This window comes from Thamnophis sirtalis, unplaced genomic scaffold, assembly GCF_051295495.1.
Source record: "Thamnophis sirtalis isolate CommonGarterSnake01/CBP01778 unplaced genomic scaffold, rThaSir2_p1.2 scaffold_1, whole genome shotgun sequence".
Taxonomy (NCBI): Eukaryota; Metazoa; Chordata; class Lepidosauria; order Squamata; family Natricidae; genus Thamnophis; species Thamnophis sirtalis.
In genome coordinates, this window is record NW_028261381.1 from 6799344 (window position 1) to 6821820 (window position 22477).

Below are 22477 nucleotides of genomic sequence, written 5' to 3' on the forward strand. Positions count from 1 at the left end.
TACCCTACCTACCCTACCTACCTACCCTACCTACCAATACCTACCTACCTTACCCTACCTACCCTACCTACCCTACCTACCATACCTACCTACCTAACCCTACCTACCTACCCTACCTACCTTACCCTACCTACCTTACCCTACCTACCTACCTAACCCTACCTACCTACCTAACCCTACCTACCTAACCCTACCTACTACCTTACCCTACCTACCTACCTAACCCTACCTACCTACCCTACCCTACCTACCTACCTTACCCTACCTACCTTACCCTACCTACCTACCTAACCCTACCTACCTACCTTACCCTACCTACCTACCTTACCCTACCTACCTTACCTACCTACCTTACCTACCTAACCCTACCTACCTAACCCTACCAACCTACCTTACCCTACCTACCTACCCTACCTACCTACCTTACCCTACCTACCTACCTTACCCTACCTACCTACCTTACCCTACCTACATACCTACCTACCTAACCCTACCTACCTACCCTACCTTACCTACCTTACCCTACCTACCTTACCCTACCTACCTACCTTACCCTACCTACCTACCTAACCCTACCTACCTACCTTACCCTACCTTACCTACCTACCTAACCCTACCTACCTACCTAACCCTACCTACCTACCTTACCCTACCTACCTCTTACCCTACCTACATACCTACCTACCTAACCCTACCTACCTACCCTACCTTACCTACCTTACCCTACCTACCTTACCCTACCTACCTACCTTACCCTACCTACCTACCTTACCCTACCTACCTTACCCTACCTACCTACCTTACCCTACCTACCTACCTAACCCTACCTACCTACCCTACCCACCTACCTTACCCTACCTACCTTACCCTACCTACCTTACCCTACCTACCTACCTTACCCTACCTACCTACCTAACCCTACCTACCTACCTTACCCTACCTACCTACCTTACCCTACCTACCTTACCTACCTAACCCTACCTACCTAACCCTACCTACCTACCTTACCCTACCTACCTACCCTACCCTACCTACCTACCTTACCCTACCTACCTACCTACCTTACCCTACCTACCTACCTTACCCTACCTACATACCTACCTACCTAACCCTACCTACCTACCCTACCTTACCCTACCTACCTTACCCTACCTACCTACCTTACCCTACCTACCTACCTTACCCTACCTACCTTACCCTACCTACCTACCTTACCCTACCTACCTACCTTACCCTACCTACCTTACCCTACCTACCTACCTTACCCTACCTACCTATATATACATACGCAAGCTTTGGAACATTCCCACTTAATGCATTTCTGGTTTGGTGTGAGCTGAGTCCCCTAGTGATGAAAGGCAGTCATAATTTGGAGGCATACAATTGCTCTTTTTTTCAGTTCAGTTTTCAGTTGCGTTTATTTATAGGCCGCCCTTTTCCCTGAGGGGACTCAGGGCGGCTAACAACTTATGGGAGGGGAAGACATACAATGACATAAAAACACAGTATATAGTTAAAATCAAACAACATTCATTCAACATTCGGGTGGGGGCAAATTATGGTCTTTACCCCCAGGCCTGGCGGGATAGCCAGATCTTGAGGGCTGTGCGGAAGGTCTTGGATAAATTGGATAAAGATAGAACCAGGTTTAGAGCAATTGTATGCCTCCAAATTAATGTCTGCCTTTGAGGCTTTTTAATATAGAGGTAAAGGGACCCCGAGAGGCTGTCCAGCCTGACCCAGTAGATTTCACACTTAAATGTTCAAATCTCACTTTACGTCCTAGATTAGGCGGGACGCCACCAATCAATTTCGGGGGCATTTCAAACTGGATTTGGAAAGCTTGAGAAGGCTGGTCATCTAAAAGCAGTTAGACTTATATAGCAGTTAGACTTTTATACCGCTTCATAGGGCTTTCAGCCTTCTCTAAGCGGTTTACAGAGTCAGCATATTGCCCCCAACAACAATCCGGGTCCTCATTTTACCCACCTCGGAAGGCTGAGTCAACCCTGAGCCGGTGAGATTTGAACAGCCGAACTGCTGAACTGCAGTCAGCATTTAATGTATACAGTTCCTTCTGCCATTCAGCTCAGCGAAGGCGAACACAGGCCTCCTGCTTTCCACTCCCGCCATCAGCCTTTAAAACCCCACCCGAGGAGCCCAGGGACACGGGCTGCCCCATCCTCACCTTGAAGATGGCGTACCCAGCCGCCGTCTCGAACAAAACCAGCATCGCTGCGCCGGGGTCAACGAGAGCAGGCCGCGCCGCTGCTCCCCTCAGGAAAAGCCGAGGAGAGGATGGGGGGGGGGGGCTGGCGGAAGAAAACGCGCGCGGCCGAACCGGACCACGCGGTCGCAGGAAACACGCGCCGCACAAAGCGGAAGTCTCGGGCCCGCTTCACCCGGAAGTGGTTCTTTTTTTGGGATGGCCTTCCGGGAAGACGGAGCGGAGCAGAAGGCGGGGGGAAAAAGGGGCGGGCGTTCCGATAGTTGAAACCGCGGGGCTCGCTCCCTCGTTTCGTCCCGTGATTGTTTGTGAAGTCTAAGGAAGGGTTTTTTAAAATAAAAAAAAATCCTAGCCTTTTGTATATTTCAGTAAAACTCGATTTTTCGTTTCTGTATATTTTAAATCCGGACCCAAAGTAAATACTGTAAAGCAGTGGTCTCCAACCTTAGCAACTTTAAGACCTGTGGACTTCAACTCCCAGAGCTTTGCTGGCTGAGGAACTCTGGGAGTTGAAGTCCACAAGTCTTAAAGTTGCCACTGAGGAACTCTGGGAGTTGAAGTCCACAAGTCTTAAAGTTGCCACTGAGGAACTCTGGGAGTTGAAGTCCACAAGTCTTAAAGTTGCCACTGAGGAACTCTGGGAGTTGAAGTCCACAGGTCTTAAAGTTGCCACTGAGGAACTCTGGGAGTTGAAGTCCACAAGTCTTAAAGTTGCCACTGAGGAACTCTGGGAGTTGAAGTCCACAGGTCTTAAAGTTGCCACTGAGGAACTCTGGGAGTTGAAGTCCACAGGTCTTAAAGTTGCCACTGAGGAACTCTGGGAGTTGAAGTCCACAAGTCTTAAAGTTGCCACTGAGGAACTCTGGGAGTTGAAGTCCACAGGTCTTAAAGTTGCCACTGAGGAACTCTGGGAGTTGAAGTCCACAAGTCTTAAAGTTGCCACTGAGGAACTCTGGGAGTTGAAGTCCACAAGTCTTAAAGTTGCCACTGAGCAACTCTGGGAGTTGAAGTCCACAGGTCTTAAAGTTGCCACTGAGGAACTCTGGGAGTTGAAGTCCACAGGTCTTAAAGTTGCCACTGAGGAACTCTGGGAGTTGAAGTCCACAGGTCTTAAAGTTGCCACTGAGGAACTCTGGGAGTTGAAGTCCACAGGTCTTAAAGTTGCCACTGAGGAACTCTGGGAGTTGAAATCCACAGGTCTTAAAGTTGCCACTGAGGAACTCTGGGAGTTGAAGTCCACAAGTCTTAAAGTTGCCACTGAGGAACTCTGGGAGTTGAAGTCCACAGGTCTTAAAGTTGCCACTGAGGAACTCTGGGAGTTGAAGTCCACAAGTCTTAAAGTTGCCACTGAGGAACTCTGGGAGTTGAAGTCCACAGGTCTTAAAGTTGCCACTGCTCTAAAGTGTATATAAATTGACCAAGATATTTACTTCAGTATTTCTTCTTGCCAAAACGTGTATTTTTCGATGGGATCTTCGCTTGGCTACAACAGCAATAATTCATCGCAACATTAAATACATCGATTGTCTTGATGATAAAACAATGGCTTTGCGTGGCTTTGTCACAAAAAAAGCCTTTTAAGAAAAATATGCTCGTACAGACTTTAGACTCGGACCTAAACAAATATATCATAAGATATAATATGCCTGCACCCTCGTTAATTACCTTGGAATAGCACCTCTATTTAAAATCTTATTGTGCAATTTAGAAGATAAAAATAGACATGTCATAACAGCTATGTTAAACCTGAAAATGATATAAAACTTAATGATTTAATACCGTTTTTTTGCATCGTTCTTGCAAAGGGGTTATGGTTAAATAACTGACCAAGACCACATTGGTGTAAAGAGAGAGATGAAAAATGTCAGATATATTGACACTGATAATATGGAAAATCAGAAAAGAATCATTTTCAAAAATTTATTTTTGTTGCTTTTCAAGTTACAGGAACAAAATGCAAAAATACATTATCAAATGTATACATAAATGCTTAAAATAAGTGAAAAAACGCAACAAAATGCAATAGTATATTTTACATTCAAAGTTACAATTCTATTTATATATTATATTAAGTGTTTTTATATCTGCCTTTATTACTTTATATTTTTACAAATAGATCAAATTACTTATAACCTTGAGTTAGAACTTATATTACATATTTAATATTCCTTCCTTCCTTCCATTTTTTTCATAAACACCCTGTAAGGCGAGTGGCTGAGAGAAAATGATTTCCCCAAAGTCACTCATGGTCTCCTGTTTTCTAGCCTGATGCCTTTAATCATTAGATCAACTAGCTGTTCTGGTCTCATTTGTGGTTGCAAGTTCAACACTACTTGTAGACACACTAGATCTGTAGATCTAGATTGCTTCATCAGTTGATCTCTGAATTTTTTTCCCCTTTGGTGCAAACCTACAAATTGTGAGAACATACAGAGTGATTTGCTCCACATCTCTTTTCTGCAACTCCTGCTGCTCAACTCCCCAGATTATTAGCTTGACATGATAAAATTATGATTTTAGAAAGTCGAACTATATGACATTCAAACAGCAAGCTTTCATGTTTCAGGAGCTGTATAAATGGAAGGGGATGGGATGAGGAGAAAGTAGAACATGCCATTGAAGTTCAAAATCTGCATTTTTGTTGGCACCTAGAAGATAGTTCAGCATGTCAGCCAATCATGTTTTTTCATTGATGAAAGAAACGTCCTTCTGGGTTTGGCTCCAAGTGGGGATCCCCCTTCCCTTGTTTGAGTTGTGAGCCGCCCTGAGTCCCCTTAGGGAAAAGGGCAGCATACAAATGAAATAAAACTCTAAAAAACTCTAAACTCTTTATAGGAGCCGAGGTGGCGCAGTGGTTATGGTGCAGTACTGCAGGCCACTTCAGCTGACTGCTATCTGCAGTTCGGCGGTTCTAATCTCACCGGCTCAAGGTTGACTCAGCCTTCCATCCTTCCGAGGTGGGTAAAATGAGGACCTGGATTGTTGTTGGGGGCGATATGCTGACTCTGTAAACCGCTTAGAGAGGGCTGAAAGCCCTATGAAGAGGTATATAACTGCTATTGCTATTGCTAAATAAAGACATAAGAGAGCCGAGGTGGCACAATGGTTAGGGTGCAGTACTGCAGGCCACTTCAGCTGACTGTTATCTGCAGTTCAGTGGTTCAAATCTCACCGGCTCAAAGGTCGACTCAGCCTTCCATCCTTCCAAGGTGGGTGAAATGAGGACCCAGACTGTGGGGGCAATATGCTGACTCTGTAAACCGCTTTGAGAGGGCTGAAAGCCCTATGAAGCGGTATATAAGTCTAATAAATAAATAAATAAATAAATAAATATTTTAATGTTAGTATTTTTAATATAGTGTAAAGACAAATGTACACTGCTGGTCTTTGACCGTAATAAAGATTTTACTTACTTACTAAAACAATTTCCATATTTAGTTTTCTTTAACTATGGTTGAAAATAATGTACGCTTCAACATACCAGCTTATTATTATATGCAGGTGTGGCATAGTGTCCATTCTTCAGTGTTACAGAAAGTTGGATGGTTTCCTAGAATGAAAATTACAATTGTAGACGCACTTAATGCTCTTGAGGTATAAATAGGTTCTCTATATCTCCCTCTCATCATGTCTGAAATGCTCCACTCCATACTATGGGGGAAGAAATAAATCAGGGATGGGTCCCCCCCCCGTCCCCCCCAGCAAAGTTGTAAAATGCGCCGCTTTCCGTCTTCTAATCTGGCTGCTCTTTAGGACAGTGTTTCTCAACCTTGGCCACTTGAAGATGTCCAGGACTTCAACTCCCAGAATTCCCCAGCCAGCGAATGCTGGCTGGGGAATTCTGGGAGTTGAAGTCCTGGACATCTTCAAGTGGCCAAGGTTGAGAAACACTGCTTTAGGAAAGGACAGCATTGCAACCTCGGAGGAAAGAGAGGAGCGATGCAAAAAAACGCGGAAAGGCTGCAAGACGTCCCCCAGCCCCCCCGGGCGTAAAGTCGGAGCAGCCGCTAGGATTGCGGCCGTGGCGATCCCGCTTGCAAAAGCTGCGAGTAAGGCTGCTCTGGAACTCGCGCAAAACTCTTCCTCCCCCGGCGTCCCTGGGCGGGGGCGGAGCGGAGCTGCCCTGCGCTTCTCCGGTGGGCCGAGCGGGAAGTGAGCTCAGGGCGCAGAGGAAATCCCGCCTGCCCGCGCCCGGCCTGTGTTGTGTTGCGTGTGTGTTGTGTGTGTGTGTGTCTCTCTCTTCCCGTGTTGGCGACGCCGAGGAGCGGAGATCGGCCAGGCGCTTCTCCCGGGGGTGGCGGAGGGCCCGGCGGCTGCGTCTGCGAGGGAGACATGTCGGATCAGGTGGGCAAAGAAAGCGGCTTCGTAGTCGGCCGCCCCAACCGCCGAACAGGCGCCCGGGCAGGCACCAACAAGCCGGGTCTCCCCCTTGGCCCGGAGGGGTTCACGGGCATGGGACGCCCCTCTCTTTCTTTCTTTCTTTCTTTCTTTCTTTCCTTCCTTCCTTCCTTCCTTCCTTCCTTCCTTCCTTCCTTCCTTCCTTCCTTCCTTCCTTCCTTCCCTCCCTCCGCCGAGCCTAAGCTGGCTTGGCCCCCGGCTGCGACTCCGCATCTGTTTCGGGTGTAACGTGCTTCTGGGCCGTGGAATAGAATCGCCCCGATTCTTCCCCCCTCCGCGGTAAAGATGGGGAGACGGAGTTCCCTATGGAGGAATCCCGTCGGGAGGAAGAACAAAAAAGGCCAAAGTTTCTGTTTGGGATCCTTTTTTTGTCTCTTCTTCCCACCCACCCACCCCCAAAAAATACCTCCACGACCACCACCACCCATGCTGCTTTCCTTCCAGTCTTGACTTTCAGAAAAGGGGCCGAAATTTCCTTCTTTTTGAAACGACCGCGAGGGCCGTAAAACGAATCATTGTTTTTGAGAGATCTTCTGCAAAGGACTGCACCGGGGACATCGGGACTCGTTCACGCGACCTGACGTTCCCTGTTTAGCTTGCCTCGAAGCGTGTTTTGTGGCAGGGGAGCCTTTTTTAAAAATATTTTTTATTTCCATTTTCATAACACACACTCACTCACTCACTCACTCACTCACTCACTCACTCTATCTATCTATCTATCTATCTATCTATCTATCTATCTATCATCTATCTATCTATCTATCTATCTATCTATCTATCTATCTATCTATCTATCTATCTATCTATCTATCATCTATCTATCTATCATCTATCTATCATCTATCTATCTATCATCTATCTATCATCTATCTATCTATCTATCTATCTATCTATCTATCTATCTATCTATCTATCTATCTATCTATCTATCTATCTATCTATCTATCTATCTACACACACATAGACAGTATCATATAGTATTACATAATAATTACATCAGTTCCGCTTGTCAACAACGCCCAGAAAAATAAAAACCCATTATAGCAGTTCTGCTCTCCAAACACCTCTTTCTTCTACCTCTCTCCAACTTTCTATCTTTCCTCCATCCTCCTTTCCTACTCTACTTCGCCTTCCTTTCTCCTTCTCCTCTCTCTGCATTCCACTCCTCCTTATCCTCATCCTCCTCATCTTCCCCCCTTACCCTCTCTCCTACCTCCTTTCTTCCCTCCATCCTCCTTTCCTACTCTACTTCCCCTTCCTTTCTTCTTCTCCTCTCTCTACACTCCACTCCTCCTTATCCTACTCATCTTCCCCCCTTACCCTCTCTCCTATGCCTCTCTTCCCATCTTTCTTCTCCCTTCGGTTTCCCACTCCTCCTCTCTCTACATTCCACTCCTCCTTATCCTCATCCTCCTCATCTTCCCCCCTTCCCCTCTCTCCTATCCCCCTCTTCCCATCTTTCTTCTCCCTTCGGTTTCCCACTCCTCCTCTCTCTACATTCCACTCCTCCTTATCCTCATCCTCCTCATCTTCCCCCCTTCCCCTCTCTCCTATCCCTCTCTTCCCATCTTTCTTCTCCCTTCTGTTTCCCACTCCTCTCATTTGTCTATTTCCGCTTCATATCAATATGCTTAACACATCCTTATCTTCTTGCTCAAAGTAGCCTTTTTTAAAAAATTGCATGAAGCTTTTTGACATTGTTTGAGCAAAAAAATCACACCAGAATTAAAGATATGGTAGGATAGCCTTTTTGGTTGCGTTTTGATGGCAGCATAACTACATGCAGTGGCTAGGCATTAATTCAAGCTGAAATTTGTTTAGGAAATTAAATGCAATGACTTGCCCAGTTTTATCATTGAACTCTCTTTAATCATAACATTAACTTGTACCTATTATGAGTCTTTGCTTCATGGGATGGTCTTCAGCCAGGATTTTCCTGAGCAGGAAATTACAAAAGGTTGCTTTCGTTTTCACTTTCTTGCAATTAATGCAGATCCTGGATTATTTTAAGAACAACAGTGATAAGGTCAATGGGTAATCTTGTTTTAAAATTAACTTGTTTCAGGAAATAGTAATTTGAAAGGGTTAAAGATCGTAGTGCAAACTTCCAGTCTCCTTGCAAGCAAATAGAGATTCAGCATGGACACAGGATTCATATAATGCTGTCATAAAGTGTTATATTTGAGCAGTTGGACTGTTTTGTGAATTTGCATAGGAAATCCCTATCTTTTAAAGTGGGGAAGAAATTGGGCTGTTAATTTTTTTTATTAAAAACCATTTTTTAAAAATATTTCAGCCAGTGATATTACCCCAGTGTCACGTCAGTCGGTAATTCTGCACATCAGATTTTCTTCAGTATCAAAAGGAAATAGTACTGGTTATATGTATGGGATGCTGCTTGTTTTTATTATTTTTTTTCTGGTTTTTATAACTGTTAATTGAAATTCATATTTTTTTATTTAGAGAACTAGATATGTGGAAGGGACAGGGCTTCAGAGCACTAAATCCTAGGGATCTCTGAGGTCAGTTAAGACTTAGAATTTGCTCTGTCCGAATACTTCATTGGAGTATTTCATGGGATTTCTCTTACAGGTTAGAACTTACTAGTTTCAGAATAAATACTAAATAGGAATGAAACGGAATCAGTAAAAAGACCATTAAAAGCAATGTAAATAAATAGCCTGTTCTGAACTACGGTATATAAAACTGAAACTTAAAGAGATCAAACTCTCCACTTCAGAGAAACGTAAGGGGATTTACATTTAATTAGGCACTACTAATAGATTGTTTTTCGGGTGAATAAATAGTCTAGGTTCATTTTATGTATTTACCGTATTTTTAGGTAGTTGCACATTCTGTCTCCATCTGGAATTGTGACTAACAAAAGCCTCTTATTCACGATTCATTGGAAAATAAGCTGTAATTTAACTATGTTCTGTAGTAAAGAAAGGCTAAGCTTGTTTTATTGCTAGCTATATTTTATCTTGGGATTTGAGTTAAAGGAGCAGGTACAAGAAGTCCTTCAGTTATAACCACAATTTCAGCCCAAGATTTCTGTTGCTAAGCAAAGCAATTGTTAAGCAATTTGTGCCTCTTTTTATTGCCTTTTTTGCCATACTTCTTAAGCAAATCACTCTCGTTGTTAAATGAATCACGCTGTCTTTAAGCAAATCTGATTCCCCCCCCCCCCATTGACTTTGCTTGTGGAAGCTGGCTGGGAAGGTTACCAGTGGTGATCACGTGACACCTGGTCAGTGCAACTGTCATAAATACATGCCAGTTGCCAAACACCGAAATTCTGATCACCTGACTATGGGAATGCTGCAAAGATTGTAGGTATTGACAACTGGTCATGGGTCGCTTTGACCTCAACTTACAACAGTTCATTTAGTGACTGTTTGAAGTTAATACAGCACTGAAAACATGACCGTTTTTCACATGACTGTTGCAACAACTCCATGGTCACAAGATCAAAATTCAGATGCTTGGCAACTGATTCATATTTATGACAGTTACCCTGTTCCGAGGTCATGTGAAGGTCTTGTCACCTTCTGACAAGCAAAATCAATGGGTAAACCAGATTCACTTAACAACTGTGTTACTAACTTAATGACTACAGCGATTCACTTAACAACTCTGGTAAGAATTTTGCACCCATTTTGTGAAACGGTACAATATTCATTTAACAATTCTCTCACTTAGCAACAGAAATTTTGGGCTCAATTTTGGTTGTAAGTCTAGGACTGACTGTAATCTTTTCTTAGATTGTTGAAGATTGGACCAAGCACCCAGACAGCTATAATTTTGCCTATTGAGATATTTCAGTGATTTTTCTTCTCGGTTTTGTAACTACATTGTTTATCACCCAGGTATTAAAATTGAAATTTAGAGCCTTTTTTTGAAGCTCTGAATTGATGCTTTTATCAAAAAAAAAATATAATCAACTATAAAATGAATGAAATTAGAATTCTAAAAATTGGGAATTGTTTAGTACTTTGTGGCATTTAGTTGTAACTTTAACAGATGCTTTATGTTTTTATTAATGAAGCTAGTCATTTTGAGTTTATTTTATGGTCTTCTTCTCCCCCCTCTAATCTTGTCTAAGGACGATTTGAGTATTTAATAAATTTATAGGCCGCCCAATCCCAAAGGACTCCGGAGCACAAAAGAGCTAGAGGAAATTCCAAAAAATCCTATTATGAACTAATTCACTATTAATATGAAAAAAAGAGAAGCATGAAAAGAATATTCTCATAGTTACCATTTTTTTATTGCAGGAAGCCAAACCTTCAGCAGAGGATTTGGGTGATAAGAAAGAGGGAGAATATATTAAACTTAAGGTCATTGGGCAGGTGAGTTCTAATGCATTCTAGTTAACATTTTTTAAAATATTTATTTTTATTGCACAATTTTTCTTTACATGTTTCTATGACATATTTAACAGATCTATGGCATTATTCATACAACTAGAATCAGTATTTGATACATTATATGCATTCTGTTTCCAAACGTTCTAACCCTATGGACATTTCCATTTCTTGTTTTTATTGTCAATTCATTCATACCATTTCTTCCATATCGCATAGTATTCCGAATCATCCTTTTCCTTTAACTCAAATGTGAGCTTGTCCATTTCTGCACAAATATTTTTTGGATTACTAATCCCTCTGATGGAATATTATCTTTCTTCCAATATAATGCGCAAAAGCAATCTTATGCCATTATTATGTGTAACATCAAGTACTTTAACTTTCTATTGTATTTTGCCCTAAGAAACATTTCTCTCCTGGGGATAGTTAACATTTATCCTTCCTAAATTTATAGGGAAAACAATATAGATAATATTATACAGTACATGAGTTCTTTTTCTTTCTAATAAGTACAAGCTCTGCCTTTTTTTGTCTTCTAAAATATGTTTTAATGTAGTACTATATATATGTAGACAAGTAAATGGTGTTTATACTTTGTAAACACAAGTATTCTTGCATAAGAGGACTCTACAAAAAATCCTTAACAGTCCTATCATAATCAGGAGTCTGATTTCGTATTGAATTTGACCTTTGCTGATATTACAAAAGTTATAAATTCTAGAAACAAAACAGATGTAGCCATTCTATGCAAGCTTCAAAATGGATATTGAAAAATAAACAGGTTGATGAGTAAGAATCAATGTGTTACAAGTTTTTATGATTTAAAGTCACGAAAATGTTTCCTATAATAGGATATTCGAAAAATTTCTAGCTTTGTTGCAAACTTGGAACAAAATGTTATTGTGTACCTCCTAATTTGTTTTATTTTTAACATTGTTTTTATAATGGAAGATTTTACTTGCAAGTTTACATTTCAGTATGGATTCAATGGTAATAAAGAATCTTGACAGTAAAAATCTATTACATTTACTTACCAAATCTATACTAAGTTACTTGCACTTTATCTACAGGAACGTTTTTATTAAAATATTTTTATTAATAAGTAAGAAGAATTAACAATTAAACCTTGCTTTTGGGCAGATCGCAGTCTCTCTTTTATGCCCAAAATGGTTCTTGATCACTGAACTCATGCATTCTTATTCCTAACCCTATTGCAAGCTAGTGGCAGTAGGGATGTACCCTCTTTTATTAGAAAATGATTTCCCCAAATCTCTTGTGTGTGGAAGAATTTAAGAAAAAGCAAATTGTGAGGTGTAAGAAAGCTTGAGACTCAAGTGTGGAATGAAACATTCTGTTATATCTCAAGCATAGTATCATACTTAAGGAAAAAGTATTGGTTCCAAACTCAAAACATTGTACATATCTATAATAAGTGCCATCTTGGGAGGAGGGGGGGATATATAGTATGTGGTAGATTTTAAAGTAATGTGATGGCACTTGTATACTGTTGCTCTTTAATTCCACTGTAAAAATAGGACAAGCTGAATATATTAATAGATTGTAGAAATACACCGAAGGGAGGAGTAGAGGGATAGAAGAAAGAGGGGGAGAGAGGGTGGGAGAGAGGACAGGAGGGAGGGGGAGAAGGAAGGGAGGAAGTGTATCGGGAGAGAGGAGTGGTAGAGGGGGAGGGGAAGTAGGGTAGAGGGGAATGATGGAGGGAAGTTGGAGCGGGGCGAAAGAAAGGGTGTATGGAGGGTTGAAGAGGTACATGAGGTTTCTATTTTGGGGGGTATTGTCGACGAGGAATGGCTGTGTTTATTGTTTAATGTTATATGGCCCCGGTTATGCACAATATATATGTGACTGTACGAAAATGAAATGGAAAATAAAAACACATTTACAGAAAAAAATAAGTGCCATCTTGGTACTGTGTAGAATTATTATATTCTGTGTTCAATTTGTAGGACAGCAGTGAAATTCACTTCAAGGTGAAAATGACAACGCATCTAAAGAAACTTAAAGAATCATACTGTCAGAGACAGGTTTGTGACTTGAGGTTTTCCTTGCTCACGTGATGTCAAATATAAGTTCAATTTTTATGCTCCTCTGCACCTGACTGAAGGTATTACTGCATTATCCAAAAATTAAAATAAAGAAATGGATGGGAGATAGTAGTGAATATCTGGGTTTTTGTTCAATCAGTTTAAATTGACTCTTTTTCCATTTCTCTTCTTTTAGGGAGTCCCAATGAATTCACTCAGGTTTCTCTTTGAGGGTCAGAGAATTACTGATAATCATACTCCAAAAGAGGCAAGTATTCTTGGAGGTCAATACATAATATTGTTTGTAGTTGTTTCAGCATCGTATAGCTTTTTGGCAACAGCTGTTCAAAGGAGTTAGATTGACCTAAAACAAGCAAGCCATCCAATCCTGGTTATTTAAGAATAGAAATGAATTAATTTAACGAAATAGATTTCCATTTTTAAATTATATTGCTGAATTGAATAAAGCTTGAGGAAATCTGGGGTGGATATTTGCTTTGAAGAATTGTCAGCACTTTTCAGATATTGCAGTACAAAACAAAATTTTGGATATTTATTATTTGTAAATATCTATCTTTTGTACCAGGCTCTCAATTGATACATCTTAAACTTCTAGAAAAACTAAATTAGATTCTGGATGTCTTCTATCTCATATAAATGTACTCAAGAGTTTGTATTACACAACAATATTCAAGACATGTTTTCTTGAAAAGCAACTCCTACTTCCCATATGTCCAAATGTGAACTATGCTTTAACGCTCTCATGTTTGACAAAGTTCTCCAGAATTGTTCAAAAACATTTGACTGTATAGTATTACTCTATAAAACTTACATTTTCATTTTTTGGCAAAGAAAAATAATTGATACTGATTTTTAAAAGTTTGATCATTATCTTACTATAGTGCAGAAGACATAACCAAAGAGTAAGTTACCAATATGTATGGGAATATTATTTAAATTTAAAATTAGGGCTTAAATCATGCTTTGTGGTATAAGATTTTTAATGATTGTGTATTGTGGCATATTTATATGTTTAAATAAATTTTTAGTAAATCCGATACTTGCTGAGAATCTGTTTATATAAGCACTGTTTACTTATGTTGTATTTGTGCTGATAAATAAATAAAGGGAGACTAGTATAGATCTATTTCAAGCTATTTAGCTCTCATCAGTTAGCCATACCCTTACTGGGATTCGAACCTGGGCTGTATTACATATTAGGCAGATGTGTTAACCACTAAGCCACAGGCTCTCCTCCGTTATCAGCTGAGCCAGGGAGAAAGGTATATATTTAAAGTCACAACCCCTGGTATGCCCAAATATGGGAGGAAGTTCACTGTTTCCATTCTCTGTTTAGCTTGAAATAGATCTATACTAGTCTCCCTTTATTTATTTATCAGCACAAATACAACACAAATGTAACAAAGGCAACAGTAAAAATATTGGGTTTCTGTCTGGATGGTCTCTTGTGACGAGCCGATGGACAGAGAATGGAAGCAGTGAACTTCCTCCCATATTTGGGCATACCAGGGGTTGTGACTTTAAATATATACCTTTCTCCCTGGCTCAGCTGATAACGGAGGAGAGCCTGTGGCTTAGTGGTTAACACATCTGCCTAATATGTAATACAGCCCAAGTTCAAATCCCAATAAGGGTATGGCTAACTGATGAGACTTGTCACTTTAAATCTATACTGTTTACTTATTTGTCAACTCTTCTGCAAAAAAAAATCCACAAAACCAATGTGCATGATAAGCGTCCAATATGACTGTGTATATTTTGGATTTTTAAAAATAAAATTGTGGGTTCTTATTTTACAGCTCGGAATGGAAGAAGAAGACGTGATTGAGGTTTATCAGGAACAGACAGGAGGCCATTCAACAATTTAGAATGTTTGTTTCCCCCCCCCCTTTTCCCTTTCTCCTTTTTTATTTTTAAATAATAGTTCTTTTGTAATGTGGTATATAACACTGAATTAAAACCAACACCACATTCCTATGTTTTTAAATATTATTTCCAAGTTGTCTGTTTTTTAATTCTTGTGCTCCTTATACACTGTCAATTGTGTCTGACTTTGGTGATCCTCCTGCAGTTGTGCTTCCCAATTTTTTCCCATTTCCTTTTTAGAAAAGCAGCTGTCTACACTTGCAGTTACATGTTGGTGAGGGCCGTGTATCCAAGCCTTGACTATTTAGCTGTGGGCCGGTTTTTACTATTCACGTTAGCCTGAAATTTAGGTGTGTGGATTTTTATTTGTGGATTTTAAGAGAAGAAGATACGGAAGCTTTTTTTGGAATATAAACGGAAGGATTGTGCCCTAATATTAAGAAGAGTTTTCTGCAGATTTTATTGGGAAGTATCCAAATACTGGTGGCAAAAATGTGGTTTCTTTATGGTAACATTATCTTTGAAACGGCTTCACTGAAGTTAATATGGAAATCGTTTGGGGTTTTGTCAACAGAAGATCCTAGGAAAGTTCTAATTAATGTACACCTTCATGCAACAAGAGTTAATGATTTTTATGTTGTACCTGTTTGCCTGGAATGTGGTTTTTTCAATGGACATAGATTGTATTGGCTTCCCATTAAATAAATAAGAGGAAACAAATTCATAAACCTCTGCATTTTCTTTTTAAGATATATATTTGGAAGATTATTTGAAAAACTAGTGAATATTTAAAGAAGATAATTTTTTTTTATCAATGCTGGAGGATGTTACACAGGAAAAAAAATTGATTCGCCTTTGAGAATTAGCAATTTTCCTGCTGCTTGCTCGCAGTATATAAGTAGAAATCAAGAATTTATCTTTCACTGGGAGTTGTATTTTGTAATTTGTAGATCCGGAACTCTGAAAATTAATGGTAAAGTAATGAAGAATAAATATGGAAAAAATAAAAAATGCTATCCAGACACCTTCATTGGTTGGTGTTTAAAAAACAGGGGTGTACCAATTCTTCAGTTTCAAAGAATCACAGAAAATATTGGGACTCAAATTAGATATGAATAACCTAACCTATTGATTTCTTAATTAATACCAAATAACATTAATTAGTGTTAATACTTTAATACTACCTTGTAATCTGTATTGGGTCTTTTAAAACCTAGATACTTTGAGGAGTTACGTGCATCCCATATGCATGGACTATTAGTGTGATAAAGGTTAGAAACACTGAAAAAAACACTGATCCAAAATCAATATCCTCACTTTTTAGAATTCAAGACTTCAATAGGTTTAGGATTGAAAACCTGGCATTAAATCCTGTTTGTACAAAGAAGTAAACTAGTTTATTTTTCAGACAGCTCCCATTGGCAATCTTAGAGTGTAAGTACCTCTGAAAATAAGTCAATTTTCTGGAAATAAATTATTCGTGTTTGGAAATTATGTGAAATAGTGTTCTGGAATGAGGCCTGATCAACAAAACCGTTTCCCCCCCCCCCCTAAGTGATTGTCTTAATTCAAAACATTCTATCTTCATATCTCTTTTAGCCAATTGCAGAACTGTCATAGAAAACCTGTCAATGCTAGAAAATTTTTTTTAGCTCAGGTTCGCAATATTGATTGGCAGGACTAGAAACGCTGTTCTACCTCGGGGTTTATTTTTGTTGCCAGGGGAATGGGAAAGGTCAGAAATTAGGACTGCAATGTTCTTACGCATTCTTTAACAAGCCATTTAATTGTATTTAATTTTCAGGCACTTAACTGTAAAGTGTTAAATGGATCTTCTCCAATGCTTGTAGTTTCCATGTCCCACTTCTGATGCCTTTTTTGTACGCATGCCAAACTTTTTTTAAAAATTAAAACTTGTTTTCAAAAATCAAAATCTGGGCTTAAGTGTTATCCATATCTTTAGCATTAAATATTTGAATGAAAGTGGGGAAGATTTGTAACACGATCCTTGTAACATGATTATTTGCCCCTTAACATTGCTGTTCCCCCTAGAGGGCAGGCAGCAGTTTGCAAGAGAAAAGTATTTAAATATCTGTAATAAAACCCATAGCTACTAAAGATTAAACACTTAAAATCAGATTTCATTTTTTAAAATAAAAGTAATAGCATAATTAGTCTGAAAGAAAATTAGGGAGCCAGCCGAACTTGCTTTAGAAGAACGTGTGCAGCTGAGAATTCCTTACACCGGACGTTACACCAGACCAATTTCTAGGACCATAAAAATTCATTCACAGTGAAAACACAAAACACTGCAGAAATGAGAGTGTGATTGTCTCTTAAATAGAAATCCCAAGGCCCCTATTTCTAGAGATCTAGCTATTTCAAACATGTTACTCATCAGGAAGGTCTACATTCCTATTCTACAAATAAAAATATAGTTCATATTTTAAATTTAATCTTGAGATTCATAACCTAAAAGGCAGTCTCGTATGCTTTAGGATTTTTCAAAGGAAAAAAGCCTACTTATAGCCTAAAAAAGAAATAGAGAAAAAATAATTTAGCAAGTTTAGAGCATAGGAACCAATCAAAAGTAGGACCCACAGATGGCATTTACTACCACTCATCAAACTAGCTTGATTGTGGTTGTGTCAGTATTAAAGGAAACTCAGCATGTTTGCAATAACAGCGAATAGATGATATTTACATATATCCACACACATCCCAGTATGGGCTAAAAATTATTTAGAACATCGTCTAGATGTGTCAGACAAAATTTGGAGAAAAGAATTTTTAGTCGTTCTACGTTTTACTTCTTAAGTCTGTTGGAAAACTTGTCAGAATGCAAGCTTGATTTTTATCACGCTACCCAAAAAGATATTTGACCATGGATTTTAGGACTTTAATCATCATCTGTTGTAAAAAAGGGATTCTGGAAGTAGGAATAAACCCACGGACGCGAAATCTCCTGTCTTCGATCCAGTCCACAGGCTTCTACAAGTACTTGATACTGAAATTGTTGCTCCTTCTCCAGTTCTGCCATGTGTCTGGAACCAGATAAATTAATAAAAGAATTTTTGTAATTTTAACAATATTATAGGGAACAGATATAGAAAGTTGAAGTGGGTTGGAAAGCTGAACAAGGAAGATATAGGGACTTCTTATAACTCATCCTCTGTTGGGATACAGAGCAAAGCTTCCTTGTGATACCTTGAGTTATGGGCAAACTAGTTTCAAGCCCAATCTTTCTTAAATCTTGATCTCAAGCAATATGCAGCATTAATGCAATAATGGCCAATTTGTAACTTGTAAAATAAGAATTACAGTATGTGTTCCAGTAAAAATCCTTGCCACAGCATTTGGGAGCAGCTAGAAATTAGGGGGAATTTCACAGGAAACTCACTGCCATTAACATTAAGCATTAATAATTATCAATTGGTAGAAGAGTATTGCTAATAAAAAACCATTCTTATCACAAACTACAGGAGCATATTTACTGGTAAGGGGCAGAACACTCTATCTATCTATCTATCTATCTATCTATCTATCTATCTATCTATCTATCTATCTATCTATCTATCTATCTATTAGACTTATATACCGCTTCATAGAGCTTTCAGCCCTCTAAGCGGTTTACAGAGTCAGCATATCGCCCCCACAGTCTGGGTCCTCATTTCACCCACCTCGGAAGGATGGAAGGCTGAGTCAACCTTGAGCCGGTGAGATTTGAACCGCTGAACTGCAGATAACAGTCAGCTGAAGTGGCCTGCAGTACTGCACCCTAACCACTGCGCCACCTCGGTTCCTCTATCATCACTATGACGAATACTGTTTGGTTGCCTGGACATTTAAATGAAAGATATAGCTTCATGATGATTCCTGCCTATGAAATCAGCTTAAAAGTGATTTAAGATTCTTTCCATTTATTTTGGGGTGGGGTGGGGGGTAAAGACTGAGCATTGCTCCTGGCCCAGTCAATGTAATGTGACTGTTGAATATAATACTATTATATTAGTATAAGAGCCGAGGTGGCGCAGTGGTTAAATGCAGCACTGCAGGCTACTTCAGCTGACTGCAGTTCTGCAGTTCGGCTGTTCAAATCTCACCGGCTCAGGGTTGACTCAGCCTTCCATCCTTCCGAGGTGGGTAAAATGAGGACCCGGATTGTTGTTGGGGGCGATATGCTGACTCTGTAAACCGCTTAGAGAGGGCTGAAAGCCCTATGAAGCGGTATATAAGTCTAACTGCTATTGCTATTTACTGGATGCAGGAAGAGGTTCTAATCTAGAAATGTAACTCAGTTCACTTAGGCCAGCGATGGCGATAAGTGGGGAGGAGCATGGGGTTGTGCGCGGGCGTGCTGCACCCATAATGCAATGCACGGCCCCTCGCAGTGCGCATAAATGCACTGCAGGTGCAACCCCCCCCCATTTTTTGCATCCTTTTTTTGCACTCCTCAGGCTCCAGAGGATTTATAGGAGCCTGGGGAGGGCGTAAAAAGTCTCCTCCGCCTCCAGAGGCCCTCCAGAGGCTTCATGGACCTTCAGGAGGCTTCCCTGAAGCTTCCGGAGGGCAAAAAAAGACCCTACGAGCAAACTGGAAGTGACTTCCGGTTTGCTTGAAGGGTCGTTTTGAGTTCTCTGGAGGCTTCAGAGACCTTCAGGAGGCTTCCCTGAATGTTTGAATGTTGAATGTTTAATCGATTTATAGGCCGCCCAATCCCGGAGGACTCCGGGCGGCTTACAACGAAAGAAATAATAAAAAATAAAAATAAAAATAAAAATAAGTTAAAATCAACACGCATACATTCGTTACGATCGGGGCTGGACCTCAACAATGAGGTCAACAGCCCCAGGCCTGCCGGAATAGCCAGGTTTTAACAGCTTTTCTGAAGGCCATGAGAGTGGGTAGAGTCCGGATTTCTGGGGGGTAGCTCATTCCAAAGGGTCGGAGCAGCCACAGAGAAGGCTCTCCTCCGGGGAGCCACCAGCCGGCATTGTCCAGCTGATGGCATCCGAAGGAGGCCCACCCTGTGGGATCTCACCGGCCGTTGGGAGGAATGTGGCAGTAGGCGGTCTCGGAGGTACGCTGGCCCTAAGCCATGTAGGGCTTTAAAGGTAATAACCAACACCTTGAATTGCTTCTGGAGACCAATAGGTAGCCAGTGCAGCTCGCGGAGGATCGGTGTAATGTGGGTGTACCTAGGTACACCCAATATCGCTCGCGCGGCTGCATTCTGGACTAGTTGCAGTCTCCGAACACTTTTCAGGGGTAGCCCCATGTAGAGCGCGTTGAAGTAATCCAGCCTTGAGGTGACTAGGGCGTGAGTGACCATTTGGAGTGCCTCCCGATCCAAGAAGCCTCCGGAGCACTTAAAACGACCCTTCCGGACTTAAACTAAGAGGAAGACTGAAACTATCTGATGTTAAGTTATGTTTCTGGTAGATCCAGTATTGTAACACCCAAAAACGGGCATTCACTATTAAGAATGAATTTTTCCTAGGAAGTTCTGCCTACCTTGCGAGTAATAACGCTTGTTTTCTTGCTTCTTCCAAAGCAACTCTAGCCTCTTCCTCAGCTCTTCTCCTTCTCTCCTCAGCCTCAAGCCTCGTTTTCTCTTCTTCCTCCTTTTTCCTCTTCTCATATTCCAACCTTTGCTCCTCGGCCATCTCTGCTAGCTGTCGCCGTTCTTCCTCCAGCTGCATCTCTATTTCTTTTTGTCTGCGTTTTTCTGCTTCTGATGAACAAGAGCAAGCGAGTGAGTGAGCTAATAGCTATTTCTATTTCTGGAGAAATAAAGTAACTGAAGTGAAAAGATAGGAAAACACTGTATTTAGGGGAAACCTCAAGTGCACGATTAATTCGATGTTTTATTGCAAAACATTCATATTTTTGCACTGTGGTACAATCTGCTCTTGTGGAGATAAAACAGGAGTGAGGTGAAAAGTGGAATCAAAATAAACCTCTAGCTGATAAGAAGTTGAACTCTTTGGTGTTTTCACCAGAAATTGAACACTTCTTAAATTTCCTTCAGCTATTGTGTTGCTGTTAACATCAAAATTGTTTTTAGTTTAAACTGGTTTAAACTTCTGTACAATTTATTATATTTATAACAATCATTTTGTTTTTAGGAAAAAAGCAGTATAAAATGTTGAAAATTAATAAGAGGGTTGTGCACGACGACAAAATTTGTCTTAAAGATTTCTTTGGAGAAAGAAATAAATAAAATATGGAATTAAAAATAAGAATTCTTAAAATCCACCAGATAAACAGAAAAGAAATATGGGTATATTTGAACTGATTGGCAACTTTTACTAATATTATCGCTCTATCAGTGGTGGGTTTAAAAATTTTTTCAAACCTACTCTGTGGGTGTGGCCTCCTTTGTGGGAGTGGCTTGACGGCCATGTGTTCTCTCTCTCCCTCTCTCTCTCTCTCTCTCTTTCCTTCTTTTGTCTCTCTGTCCCTTTTTCCTTTTTTTCTTTCATCTCTCTCTCAGTTTTTCTTTCTTTTTTTCTTTTTTCTTTCTTCCTTCCTTCCTTCCTTCCTTCCTTCCTTCCTTCCTTCCTTCCTTCCTTCCTTTCTCTTTCTCTTTGTTTGTGTGTGTGTGTGTGTGTGTGTGTGTATGTCAGTGGTGGGTTTCAAAAAAATTCCGAACCTACTCTGTGGGTGTGGCCTCCTTTGTGGGAGTGGCTTGCCGGCCATGTGACCTGGTGGGAGTGGCTTGCCGGCCATGTGTTCTCTCTCTCTCTCTCTGTCTCTGTCTCTCTCTCTCTCTTTCCTTCTTTTGTCTCTCTGTCCCTTTTCCCTTTTTTTCTTTCATCTCTCTCTCAGTTTTTCTTTCTTTTTTCTTTCTTTCTTCCTTTCTTTCTCTTTCTCTTTCTCTTTGTGTATGTGTGTGTGTGCGTGTCGGTGATGGGTTTCAAAAACTTTTGGAAGCTCTTCTGTAGATGTGGCCTGCTTTCCGAGTCCACCAGTGGAACCTCTTCTAACCGGTTCGGTAGATTTGATGAACCGGTTCTACCGAATAGGTGCGAACTGCTAGGAACCCACCTCTGCCCTCTATTCAAAACAAACACAAATACACTTTGCTTTTTAAAAGCCCAAGGCATTGTAAGATATACTAAAGTAGCATTCCCATCTAGTGGACCCTGCTCTCTTCCTTGGCGATCCCCAAGTATCACAAAGCCAGGCCCTTAACGGTAGGAACTTCCTCGGAAGTTTGAAAGAGGAGTCCCATGGGAGTCTGGCTAAGGATCTCCACAGAGCTGGGGTTGCCTCTGACATCATGGCCCATCTTAAGTTACCTGCCCGTTCCAGTTCCTGTTCCTGCTTCTTCCTCTGTATCTCCAAAAACTTCCGGCGCTGTTCCTCCTGTAGCCACCGAGCCTGGTCTTGGGCCGCCTTCTCAGCTTGTCGTTCCCTTTCTGCCTCTTCTTCCTGCTGCCGCCGCTCTGCTTCGAGCTGCTGTTTTCTTAAACTGAGAGAAAATAAAAGTTGGTCATAAAAGTCCAGTAGGTACTCATCAGGTAAGTATTGCCCTGGAATGTATT

The 22477-nt window shown here is 40.6% G+C and overlaps 3 protein-coding genes across 3 annotated transcripts in view; 1 reads left to right on the forward strand and 2 right to left on the reverse strand.

Moving 5' to 3' along the window:
* The window catches only part of NOP58 (NOP58 ribonucleoprotein), a 28380-nt gene extending 26056 nt beyond the window's left edge, over positions 1-2324 (reverse strand). The window contains exon 1 of the mRNA XM_087707056.1: positions 2189-2324. Coding sequence (XP_087563182.1) covers positions 2189-2233 — 45 coding nt within the window. The 5' untranslated portion in view covers positions 2234-2324. The remainder of the gene's footprint in view (positions 1-2188) is intronic.
* A 4071-nt stretch (positions 2325-6395) lies between these two features.
* Positions 6396-16860, forward strand: SUMO1 (small ubiquitin like modifier 1). The gene is made up of 5 exons (XM_087707064.1): positions 6396-6571; positions 10903-10977; positions 12963-13040; positions 13237-13308; positions 14861-16860. The coding sequence occupies exons 1-5, from the start codon at positions 6560-6562 to the stop codon at positions 14927-14929; spliced, it is 306 nt and encodes a 101-aa protein (XP_087563190.1). The 5' UTR covers positions 6396-6559; the 3' UTR covers positions 14930-16860.
* The window catches only part of KIAA2012 (KIAA2012 ortholog), a 98081-nt gene continuing 92077 nt past the window's right edge, over positions 16474-22477 (reverse strand). Inside the window, exons 20-22 of the mRNA XM_087704967.1 lie at positions 22232-22404; positions 20442-20661; positions 16474-17971 (exon numbers count right to left, since the gene is read on the reverse strand). Coding sequence (XP_087561093.1) covers positions 17827-17971; positions 20442-20661; positions 22232-22404 — 538 coding nt within the window. The 3' untranslated portion in view covers positions 16474-17826. The remainder of the gene's footprint in view (positions 17972-20441; positions 20662-22231; positions 22405-22477) is intronic.

Bases quoted from the DNA above. Each gene is read 5' to 3' on its own strand.
- SUMO1 (XM_087707064.1), top strand. The intron at 13,041-13,236 runs GTTTGTGACTTG...CTCTTCTTTTAG, and splicing joins AATCATACTGTCAGAGACAG to GGAGTCCCAATGAATTCACT. The intron at 13,309-14,860 runs GCAAGTATTCTT...CTTATTTTACAG, and splicing joins ATAATCATACTCCAAAAGAG to CTCGGAATGGAAGAAGAAGA.